Source organism: Ambystoma mexicanum, chromosome 2p (genome assembly GCF_040938575.1).
Source record: "Ambystoma mexicanum isolate Mex_15411 chromosome 2p, UKY_AmexF1_1, whole genome shotgun sequence".
In the NCBI taxonomy this organism is placed as follows: Eukaryota; Metazoa; Chordata; class Amphibia; order Caudata; family Ambystomatidae; genus Ambystoma; species Ambystoma mexicanum.
In genome coordinates, this window is record NC_090923.1 from 769,304,789 (window position 1) to 769,317,787 (window position 12,999).

Genomic DNA, 12,999 nt, shown 5'->3' on the forward strand with positions numbered 1-12,999 from the left:
AGCAGGGATGCCTCTGCCCAGGTCCATTCGCAGATGGGGGATGTGTCTACATCAACTGACCTTCCTCTACCTGCGGACGAGGTAATCCGTGACAGGGTTGAGCCTGTCCTAGTCGGTACCCCGCTCACGCCATCCCAATCGCATGTAAAACTATTCGTGCACCCCCCAGAATACATATACTTCACTCGCGCCAGCCCAATCGCATGTAAAACTGCACGCGCACCCCCGGAATATGCATACCCCACTTGCACCAGCCCAATCGTGTATTAAACTCCTCACGCACCCCCGGAATACACGTACCTCGCTCACGCCAACCCAATTGCATGTAAAACTCCGTGCACACCTCACTCGCGCCAGCCAAATTGCGTGTTAAACTCCTTGCGCACCCCTCGGAATACGTGTACCACGCTCGCGCCAGCCAAATCGCATGTAAAACTCCTCAAGCACCCCTCAGAATACACGCACCCGTATTCCGAGGGGTGCGTGACAAGTTTTACACGTGATTTGGATGGCGCGAGCGGGGTACGGAAGCATTTTTAGCGCAATGTCGGTGTTGGGGGGCTGTGTGATGGTCCACTGGCCTTTGTGCCATATTGTAGATTTGTGCAGCTGTTTTTACTGCAAGAGGCGGTGTTAGGGATGTAACTGGCACTGCTGGATCGTCGCTGCACCACACTGCGCTATGGCTGGATATGGATGGGGAAATGGGATTTAGCGCACGTGGCTGGCGCACGCTGGGGCATGCTCAATCTCTGCACCAGCTGTGTGCGCTATTTCTGCGCTGGATTCTATGAATTACCCCCTTTGTCTGAATCTGGGGTCTTTGTAAAGATCAGTATTCTGATGCTGTTATTTGTGTGCACCTTTCATTGTATCTTCCACCTTTTTCAGTAGAAAAAAGTAGAGGAAAGGCTTGTGCTTCTACACTTTGTGTCCATATACTGATTGGCGATTCTTTGGCTTGCCACATTTGATATGTTTCCAGTGCATCATCTATGGTGTCTTTGGAGTGCAGTGGGTGAATTGTATAGTGGTCTAAAATATTGCAGGCTGCAGTAGGATCTACAAGTTCAAATTGTCCAGTTGTTTAGGGGTCCAGAATTATTTCAGTAGTTTCTCTCAGGTTTTCTTCACTGTTTATTTCTTTGTAGTATTCATTGTTGTCTTTAAGATATTGGAGGGCTTTTCTAAATTTGTTTAAGTCTACTAGTTTTTGCCACCTTTTTTTTGTCTTTTGTAGGTACACCATTCATCGGGATAATCAAAGATTGATCTATTGGCCGTTGCACTCCTAGAGTGTCTACATTTTCTTTGAGATCTAATGACAAATAAACTACTTTCCCACAAATGCCTTTCAGTAATTCTGAGGGAGGCAACTTTGCTGTTTTTGGTTGAAGGCGTATTATCGCTTGAAATGGGTGTACTGTTTGTATTATAATGCTCTCATAAAAGTTAAGCTGTTGAAGTGGTTTTGCCAGTGGGAATATTTCCAAGTTATTACTGATCGCCTGTGAAGGCATTTGGTTATTGTCAAGTTTTGCAGTGCAGTATGTGCACAGTATCGAAGGTTTAGTAATTTTGTATTCTTCTTTCTGCTATAAGGTAGAGAGCTAATTGGAACCACTGGGATTCCTGTCTTCTTTTTTGTACATTATATCTACAATATAATGTACAATTATACATTGCATATATTATTGTACATTATATTGCGGCAACACTCACATACTTCGTTTGGTACTTGAGCAGATGTGCTTTTAAAATGTGCTCTTTCTTTTTTAAATGTGTGTAATAGAAGAATGACATCTGCAAGGTTGTCGCTACTCTTTTCTAAAGTTACTGGATTTTGTAAGTGCTCTTCAGTTCCAAAATATTTGCTTTGGATGTGGTCAATTTCTTCGAGCCGTTTTTTGGCTGTACCATGTAGGACAATGGAATTTAAATGCTCCAGTGCTAAAGCAGGGCTGTTTGCATAGTGCAGATTGTGAATAAGATTTCTTACAGCAGAATGGTGTGTTGCTAAAATTTTGCTATGGTGCAAGGTGCAGGAGAAGCGACCGCAGCAGAGACTTTGAGTATTAGTGAATATAATCGGATGTCTGTAAATAATACGTTTCAGTCTAGGTGAAATGTTTAGATAAAAGCCTTACATGTTAGCATCACAGAGTTAGGAAAGCATAACGAGGGCCGGCAAATGTTGTCTGACCTCAGCATCACTGTGAAGTACGCTAGTGAAATTTGTTGGCATGAGGATATGATGTGCTACAGATGAGATTTTCAAGTGGGAGTATTTTACTGCCTGTTTTTTAAAGTTGCGAGTAAAATTATTTTTTATGGAATAAAAAAGTAAGTCCCATTCCCAATGGGAGTACTTTATAAGTGAGTAAAAAGGTTTTAACTGTAAATCAGAAAAGTTTTTGCACTAGATATTGTTTTGCACCTAACTATTCATGCACATTAAAAGAAAATGTTTTACCTCTTCAAATCAGGCAGTAATAATAGTATATTTATTATCTTGAATTATGCGTACTACTTGTCCAAAAGTATCCATGGAGCTAGCTGTGCGGGTGAAAGCAGGGGCACAAGCTCCTATGTGTCTTGTTTCCTGTTTCTTGTTGGGAATATTTTAACTCCCTATTTTAATTTTTGGGGAGTATATGCCTATTTTTAGGGAGTAAAGGTGACCGATACACCTAGCTAGATGGTAGTGGGAGGTATGTCGGATGAAGGACGAATGGAGACCCAGCAGATGTTTATAGTTTTCGGATGAACACATTTTAAATCCCTATTGCAAGGCAATGTAGTATGGTGTTTGAGTATCTGATGTAGTATGATGTGGTGTTGTGAGAATGAGGTGTGTGTGTGTATATCTGAAAGTGAGTGCATGAATGGGAATGAATTATGTGTGTTTCCAGTAAAGAAGGGAGGTGTGCTGTATCTTGATGTGCTGGATGAATGGATGCATGCTGGTCTGAAATGCATGATCTTAAAGAGAATGATGAGAAAGAGAGAATGTTCATGTATGAGTGGGTGTTGGGACACTGGTGTTCCATACCTAAGAAGTTGGAGATATGAGCCTGGGGGGTTGGAGCAGTAGTTCACTCTCTGTAACTTAAGAGTAACCGAATTAAAGTACTGTTTGAAACCTACCTGAAGTGGATGACGGTATTTCAGTACAACAGTAGGGATAGCAATAGTCCCTAAAAAATGTATCCTTAGTGGTGGAGATGTGTAAGTATTAACCACCAAAGTTGATGTCCTGCCAGTTGAACTGGCATATTACCACTATAATGGAATGCCTAAATATTATCATTTAAACATTTTCTCAAGAAAAACAGAAACAACACATTTCAAAACCTAGGTTTAATATCTGATTATAAATGTAGAAGCACAACAAAAAAGTTTGTTACAGAAGCTGTTTACAAGGGAACAAATCCCTTCTCATATTTACTGTAAGCAACAGGAGCAACTCGAAACTGCGAGAAAAGTGAAAACATTTTTCATAGCAGGAGCACAGTTAACCATTAGAAGGCAATATAAGAACATACGAGAAGGTTAATGTCTAGATGTATAGCACCTTTTCAATTTTTAAAATTCTCCATGTCAATGAGCAAAATGAACTAGTCTGGATATGTCAGTGAACACAAATTAATGGCCCAGACATGTGATGTCATCAATCACATTTGTGATGTCACCATCGATGTCCTGGGTGTAAGTTTTAGCAGTTCACGGTGGTGACGCGAGTTACGGCTGCTTATCTTACCATAACTTGTCATCTATCTGGGGGTTTTCGGTTTTAGTTGTAACCATAAAGTCCCTTTAACAAAGCTGTTTCAGTCATGTTTGTGTTTTAAATCATCTTAAGATTTTTTATGATGAACTTTTTAATAACTAAATTAAAACTTTGTTTTGAATATATATCCATCTCAGGTTAGGTACATTTTTTCAGGACTTTATAACCATGTTTACCTGGCTAATTGAATTAATGTTGAAACTAAACTTTCTTTATGATAATAATACATCAATGTGTGCTTAAAATGTTTTCAGCATCACGTACGTGCCTTGTTTACTACTTTAGATCCTTTGTCTCATCATGTTGCTCTCTATCCTGAAAAAGGTTTGAAAAGGGCTCATTCACAGGATCTAAGGGTGTCTCGCCAAACACCCTAGGGTATCAATCTTTCGTCACCATCACTACAGCTGTGTGATCAAGTCAAGAGACCCTTGCTCAAATGAATCCTAATGATTTATTAAATATGGATATTTTGTTGAGTTATTTGCATTTGCTTGTTCCCCATAAAAGGAGTAGATCCTTTTATGGTGGTAGTGATGTATTCTGAAGAAATTCTCTATTGGTTGGTGATTTTGTTTAAAGCAAAAATAAAGTCCACATTAAGTTGACTTGACAATGATAAGCAATTTGGAGGTGATGCTAAAGGGACCTTTAGTCAATCAGGGCGCTCGGAACATTAATCTTACTAACATTATAAAAAGTGGGAAAACATGGATGCAGCAGTACAAAACCTAATTTCCTTTACTTCAACTTCTCCCTTATCAGACCAGGTGACTGGAATCAGACACAGGATTGCTACATGATCTTCCATCTCCAACATCTGTCACAGCAATCAAATGTACAGCAGAATGCTTAGCTGTGTAGGAATCATTGTTTAGCTTACCCACCAGGGTCCCATTTCTCAAAGCAGGGAAACAAGCAGACACATTATTTCCGATAGAAAATCACAACGAGAATTGAAAAATCTGTGCATGTTCAGAATAACATGTAATTAGTGAGGCTGCGACCCAGGGGGGTAACCACATTCCTCACAAATTCCTATTTTCTTCCATGCTATTTTAGGAAAAGGAGAATCCATCATCTGCTTTTAACATGACAAACCTGGTGACCAGTATTCTTCAAATTATCTTTGCGGGAATCGAGACGAGCAGCACAACAATGACATACGGTTTTCTGATGCTCTTAAAATACCCCGAAATCAAAGGTAATGATGCTCATGGGACTGGTTAACTGCATATATAGGTCTCATAACCTAATGCTAAACTGGGTGTTTCTGCATGGCAGCTAGCTTGTCTATATTTAAGAGTTTTTTATTTTTTTAGAGTTGTGTGAACTAAATCACACTTGGCAAGTAATAACTCACTTCTAATGTTGAAGACAACATGATTGTAGAACAGATTGCCTCATGATTGTAGAACAGGCAGACAGAAATAGCTTATGGTTTTTGAGCCAAAAGGAATGTTATATATAAACAACAGCCCAGTCAAATCAAAAGGGCCATGGGGGGAAGAGGGTTGTATATATGTGTATATATTGTGTTTTTTATAGTGTTAACTTCGGACACAATCGAGCATTATGTATTATGGGGTGACATTAAAAGTGAGCGCTTTAAAAAAAATGTTTTAAATAAAACTTGACAGGCTATGGAGACATGGGAGATATAGGGTTACAGGCAGAAAGTACTGGCTAGGGAGAGAAAGGTACGCTCAATTATCTCACAGCAATTTTACAGATTATCAGTCAGAGAGCTGTTCTATTAAGGAATGCATCATCTTCCCTTTTCCTAATTACAGGAAAGGGCAAAGAGTAGTCTGATGACAGGCAGAATGGTATTTCATATTCTCTGTTTGTAGTTAGCAAAGGTTTGCTCCCTTTTTATTTTCATATTTCATGAATAGCAGTCTTGTGGTATCCAGCCATCTAATATGTTTGCAAGTGGATGCACTGGTATTTAGTGCTTCGAAGAAGAGGTATGCTGTATTGAAGGTGATGTAAACCTGGAAGGCCAAGCTGTGTGGTTCACACAGGGTCGGGTGATATAGTCATACTTCCTCAGTTTATTGACGAGAAGGGCTTCTATATATAGGTTTATCATCAGGGAACTCAGCAAGTTGTCATGGGCACTGGCTGGGAGGGTGTTGCCACCATGAAGGCAGGAGATTACTAGTGCTTGGAAATGTTCCTGAAGTCCACTACTGAATGGCAGCTCTTAATTTTACAGAGTTGGTTCATTATGGGTTTAGATTCAATGTTTATGACTCTTGAAGAAGATGTCACAGTTGTTATGTGGTTATAGTGGTTTGGCCAAGTTGTTGAGGTGCTGACTGACGCTATCGAGCTTTATGTCATTGAGTTAGGTCTTTGTTGGATTAAAAGTCAGGACTATTATAGACATCCAGTCTAACATGATGGTAGTACCGTTCCTGATTAGTCTGGGTATCTGGGTAGCCAATGTGTTCTTTAGACACGGCTGAGTGGTGTCTACATATATCTGAATATTGATATCTTGCCTGATGTAGTGTTTTCCCAGTGGCTGCATATAAAGAGTGAAGATTACAGCTGGGAAGGTAGATTCTTGGTGGACTTCACTAGTCAATGTTCAGCATTGTCAGCATCAAATGGTGATAATTGGTTTGGACTTGTGTGTACCAGTTAAGGATGATATGGTGGCATCCTGTGTATGAATGTTGAATGTTGATAATCATCTTATATATCAATAAGGACGAGATGATAGACAACCCTTTGGGATGATGAGGGTGTCATCAATGAATTGAATTGTGGGCATCTGAGTGTTGCATTGCACTGTCAAATCAGATTGATCATCGTACAGGAGGTCATGTTAGTTGATAGTGTCCTGAGGTTGTACTGCAACATATATCTCAATTAACTTTCCTATAAATTATCAATGAACTGTGAGTCAGTTTCTGTTGAGAACGTCAGGGTTAAGAGTGGTTTCTGCAGCAGAGAGAAGATCTGCCTCGTTTTGAGTCACAGCATTGACAAAGTTGACACGAGGTATGAGAAATGTGTGTTCTTGAAATTGAAGAGATTAGAGCAAAAGGTAAGTAGGAAATGGCTTAATCAAATGATATATGATACAAGCCTTATTATTTTCTGCAATATATAGTTAACATATCTCTTACTATTACCATGTATTTCTGAACAAAATAACACTCTCTGAGAATAAATGAATTATTAAATGGTCCAGAGAGCTCAGTACATATGTTCTACACAGCGAGTTGCATAGCATTATTAGAATGTGCAAACATTACCTAAACCTCAATGATTATGCAAGAGACCACTAGTATATTTTGTTTCCACTGTTTTTAAAATAAATCCTTCATGCAACAAGTAATGCTTAAGGTGTGAGATAAATGGGTCACATATTCACATTATGGCAGGATTAGTGGGAAATCTATCCATTTTGGTCCAAAGTATTTAATGAACTATGTGAAACTGAGGAGACATTCATTTCGTTCACCTTATTATTGCTAATGTTTGGAATTGGCAGGAATGTTCAAGTAAGATCAAACATTGGGTGCTTATTCTTAACTCCATAACAAGGCTACTGGTCCTATGGAAATCAAAAGAGGTAGATCTCCCTGTGCATAACTGTTGGTTGTCAAAAGTACTGTGACTAGAAAACATAGAAATAAAGAAAGTCATAACCCGGAGCAGACTGACTAAAGGTAAGATCATACGTGGAAAAACAGGACTTAAAGATCACCAAGGATCTTTGTATTGTCACCTATGTATTATTTCATTTAAGTTTTCATTGTCATTCCTTTTACTCCAACAGTTGTACCATTCTTTTATTTTCTCTGATTTCTTTCTGACATGCCTAAATATTGTCATATATTACATAAATTGTATATCTTAAAACCCATTACAGTGATAATAGTCTTTAAATCTGCGAACAGTACAAGTTTACTATCAGAAATCCCAACATTAAATTATTAACAGCAGGTACTAGCAATTCATAACAAGGCAAGGGTATGAAAAGTTAAACACTGTTAAAGATATGACCAAGCAACCCATGGATGTTATGAATCAAAGTCCCACAGTCTTGGGAGGATAGCTCAGCGGCAACATGCTCGCCTTGGAAGCAAGACCACACGGAGCAACACAGGTTCGATCCCCGGGTCAGCGCTTAGAAACCTCTGGGTATTAAGCGCGTTATAGATAACCTATCATATCATAATAACAATTTATCAATGTGATTACAGTAAGAGGGAAGAAGGAGGGGAGCATGGTTTGGAGGAGATAGAGACCACCTACGTAGCAGACATCTAGGGCAATATCCCGGCATAGAACTGCATATCCACCTAATAGAAATCATGTGCAATACAATCATTATAAACAATCACAACAAAGAAGACAGTAGTCTGGGAGGTCCCCCACCTTGGGATCCGGCTTCCTCTGCACCTGGCAATGAGGCATACCATCTGCCTCTCATGACTGCTACGGAGCAAGACCCTCATTCCAAAATGGCCACCACAGCATCTATGGCTGCTTTACTGACCAATGAGAGGAGCATCTCCGTCTGGCATGGAGGCCAGGAAGTTATTCGGATGGCGAAGCCGGCGGCCCTTCCTGCCAGGGCCTGTCTGGACATGGCAGACCTGGAGAGCCTCCCTCCAGCCACCCTTCAATCACTCATCGCCCAGCATCACTTGTGCATCGCTACTGGCTCCACCCTTTGCTGCCTATACAAAGATAAGAGCACGCCTGTCCTGTGCCTGAAATCTGCTCCGCTATGCTGCCGCCACACAAGGTACATGCTCTCGCTCCTACAAGCATACACCCCACTCGCTGCTCAACCCACTATTTCCCGCGACCGTTACCTGCTGCATCTCAGTCCCGCTCACCCCTACCTTCCACCATGCGTGATCAGCATTCTCTTCAAGCACCAGACACGAAACCATTGCCCATTGATGCTACTCCACAGTCATCTCCATGGCTGTATATGCAGCTTAGTGCGCCAACAATACACCCCATAGATGACCGAGCTAAACTCCTGTCTGCCATACCAGTGCCCATGACGCTTGGCCCACACCTACTACATAGCAGGAAATCAAGACCTACTGGACATCTCCATTAGCAAAGCCATGAAAGCCAGCATATCTCGCCCGTATGTCGTTGCAAACTGTATACCTACAAACCAGCTCACACCATGCTGCATACAAATGTTTGTTGTCACCCCGTAGCCTAATGTTCTCGCCTGCATGCCTAAATGAGTCAATGGTTACCATAATCACATGTCTCTTCTAGGGCTGAACCTCTAATCTTGATCCCGCTGATGACTGCTTGCCTGACCTCCTATCTCATGAATTGTGCAATTTGAATAATTGCTTGCATGTTTGTCTTAATGACACAGTGAATGCTTCCTCTAAATGCTACCTGTTTGCCTAAATGGCACCTTATAATGCTTGCATCCGATCTCCAGTACATCTGTTGTGGTCACATCTGAAAGCATTGATACTACAAAGTATTTATCAGCATGCCCTGATGCTCTGGATGATGCTTTAGTAAATTGTTGGCGTGATAGAAATGTTGTTGCTCTATCAATCAAATACCTAATTTCATGTTTGAACTACTTGGCAGACACTACTGACATTTGGCCCATATCTCACCCTACCAACAAGGAGACTATCTCCAATAATAGCCTGCCCACATGCTCTACCCCTCAAGAGACTACCACCAAAAATATAGTTCCCCTATGTTCAGTTATTCTGATCGCCACCCCTACCATGCGCCCCCCTGCCAATTCTACACTCACAAGTGCTAGTTGAGACGACTGCTTACACCTCCCCTGTGCCCTGGGGGCTAACTTACAGATCTCTATTCTTGTTACAGCCCAAACTACCGACAATGCCTCTACCTCTAATTATGACAGTCAAACACCGACCTTCTTGAGTGCCGCACTACCCTGTGCCTTCCTTGGCCTATGCCATTCTGCCCCCTCCAATTAGTCACTCACAGCCAGCTAGTACCCTATCCTTCCAAACAAGCAAGATAATCCAAACCTTGTGCTGATGTTCACCGACTGGAGAGACTCAGAACCAGAACAGCACAACTGTTACAGAGCTAACCCACTTCCCTAGGTGAAACTCAACTCTGCTCGGGTGACTCTCTGTTTTTGTGAAACATAGAACTAGAACTGCCTGCCAACCAGACGCCCACCTCAAAAAGTGACCACCGGGGCTCAGCAGACACTGCCTGATCCCCTCCCCTTCAAAACCTCATACAGCCCGCCACCTGAGGAACTTCAACCACCGCCTAACCAACCATGGTCTGAACTGCCAAACAGCCTCAAAGGTGCCCTGATGAACTGAGAGCCCATGCCATAGATATCCATGACCTTATACTTGAACACTACTTTGACTCCCTTGCCATCAATGAATCTTTGCTCCATGACACCTCTGGCCCCCTCCTCCCCTTGGCCATCCCACCCAACTACACTATTGTCAGGGCAGATCGTCAAAATGCCATAGGAGGTGGAGTGGCATTCACTGCCAAATCCTCTCTACAACTCAGAGCCTGCCCTATCCCTGCAAAGCCTGGATAAGAAATGCTCCTTGCGAAACTGTTAACCCACCCTAAAACCACCACCAACATATTCCCCATCTACCGCCAACCCAACAACGTCAATCACCCCGAACTGCACAGACCTTGGCTGCCAAATGCATTATCATAGGAAACATTCACTTGGGATTTAAGGACAAGGCTGACACCAAAGCCATTACCCTTGCCCTGGAAGACATGAGTTTCCCCCAAATAATCGATGCTCCCACACACATCAAAGGCTGAATACTGGATTAGCTTCTCACCTCCAATGCTACTGCAGACAATACTACCATCAATGAAATCCAGTGGTCAGACCTTAATCCTCTTCAACATAGTTACCCCCATGCCTATCTACACCCAGAGGCTGTTGCGGGAGTAGCTAAAACCACCCTGATAGCCATGCTGGATTCCGGCCAACCCTGCTGCAACTTGAACCCCTACGATATTGCTAATCAATATCTTGACTGCCTGCTTACCCCCATTGCAAACATGCTCCCAGCCAGACTAAAACACTGAAATCCTGCATAACTAATAACAATTGCTTCAATGAAGACCTCCTCTCCCTGCACAGAAACAAAAGAGCTCTGGAACACCTCTACAAAAATGAACTCTCACCTGGCAACAGCACTGCCATCACCTTAGTAGTTCACAAAAACAAGACCAGGGTCGTAACCGCCATAGCGAATGAGGTCATCTTAGCTTCCGGATGAATTATTACATATACCTGTTTTCTAGGCGCTAGCTTGGTTTACAGGTGGCTTCCGACCAAATCACAGCACTGAAACAGCATCACTGGATCTAAAAAACTAAATGGATCTCATTAGGGACTCAGCACACTTAGGCATACTCCTACTACTGGATGTATCCGCCTCCTTCGACCTAGTCGACCATGGCACACTATGCCAGCATCTCAGCCAGCACTTTAATTTCTCACTGGAGGCCACTGCTTTGATACACTCCTTCCTCAGTGACCGGACCACTAAGGGAAGTCACTGCTGCCCCTATCCTAGTGCCCCTCGGTGTACCACAGGGATCTTGCCTGTCACCCACGCTCTACAATACCTGCACCAAACCTTTTTGACCTACTGGACCCCTTGGGTGTCATCTACACCAACTTTGCGGATAACACCCAAATACTCATTCCTATCACAGGTAACTTCTCCCAGGACACAGACACAATCAACTCTGTCTACAGTACTATACAAAACAGGATGGCCTCTCACAACCTTTACTTGAATGATGAGAAAACCAAGCTCCTTATTGTCAGCTCTCCATTTTGTCTAAAAAACCTTGACTCATCCTTCTCCTCCTTCTGCATAGATGGTACCACTATCCCTTTTCTGAAACACGTTGAAAGTCTGGGGGTGCACTTGGAAGCCAAACTAACCATGACTTAACACTTACATACCCTGTCCTCAGCCACTTCCTACACTTCATGGCTCATTTCCATGAGCGGACCATTCCTGACTCCTCCCAAGTGCCTAAAAATGGAACATGCCCTTATCCTCTGAAAACTGGACTATTGCAATGTGCTCGTCATGGGTACCTCTGCTACCAACTTAGCCAAACTGCAGCTGCTTGAGAAGAAAGCACTGTGAGCGGCACTTGGGCTTAAGTGTTCAGACCATATCTCCACCATCAGACAGGAGGTAAAGTGGCTGCCAATAAAAGCATGCATCGAGTTCAAAACTCTATCCCTGGCACACAAAAGCATCTACAAAGAAGCGCCCACCTACCACAGTGACACACTCATCCAGAAACCACTAGGTAGAGCCCTCAGATCCAATGCCAGTATCTCCCTGTTTACCACCTAATTTAGGAGTAAAAAGGCAGGAGGTTGTAGCTTTGGGGTTACCGCAGCCACCCTCTGGAATACCCTCCCAATGGGCATCAAAAACGAGCATTCGTACAATGTATTACAAAACCTGGTTACTCAATAAGTATGAATGATGTCTTTTGCAACCTAATGCTTATGTGTAACCTGTTGCTATATGTGTCACAACACCTTGATAACCCAGGGATTGGGCATCATATGAATGTCATAAATAAATATGTCAGAAGCAACATTTAGATAATTTGATTGTACAAAGCGCAATATAACACACATGAGCTTAAATTCTACATTGGAATTTCATGAACCAAAATACCATATCCCCTTAAAATAAGTTACTGCTATTAAGATTTAAGAATTAGACTAGAAGTGGATGTCATAGAGGGTGGTAATAAACCTAGGAATCAAACTCTTCAGAGAATTCAATGGGTTTAGGGACCTCAGACTTACTCTAGACCAAGACATTATATCTTAAATGGTCTGAACTGATTTGGTGAAGAAAAGCACCAGTGAGATGCAAATGAAATTATTTTATAAATTCTTAATCCCATATTTTTTCAAATGGCCACTATCCATCTGTATGCGACTGCAATCTGTTCATTGATAGACAACTATCAACAATACATTGAGCTGGGAACAAAGCAAAAACAGCACATTGGTTGGTGAGAAAGAAAATGTACCATCAGTATATGGCCTACCACACTCTGCACTTCATTCCAGAATTCGCTAACCCATGAGCATTCAAAGATTTAAATAGTAAGGAAAGGTATATACAGAAAGATCAGTAACAACCCATCATCCTTAAAATTCC

At 41.9% G+C, this 12,999-nt stretch overlaps 1 protein-coding gene across 2 annotated transcripts in view; it reads left to right on the forward strand.

The window, feature by feature from the left end:
* Nucleotides 1-12,999, forward strand: part of LOC138566773 (cytochrome P450 2G1-like) — an 899,512-nt gene that overhangs the window by 644,304 nt on the left and 242,209 nt on the right. For both annotated transcript variants that reach the window (XM_069644420.1, XM_069644421.1), the window contains one exon: nucleotides 4,853-4,994. In XM_069644420.1, the coding sequence (XP_069500521.1) occupies nucleotides 4,853-4,994 (142 nt within the window). The remainder of the gene's footprint in view (nucleotides 1-4,852; nucleotides 4,995-12,999) is intronic.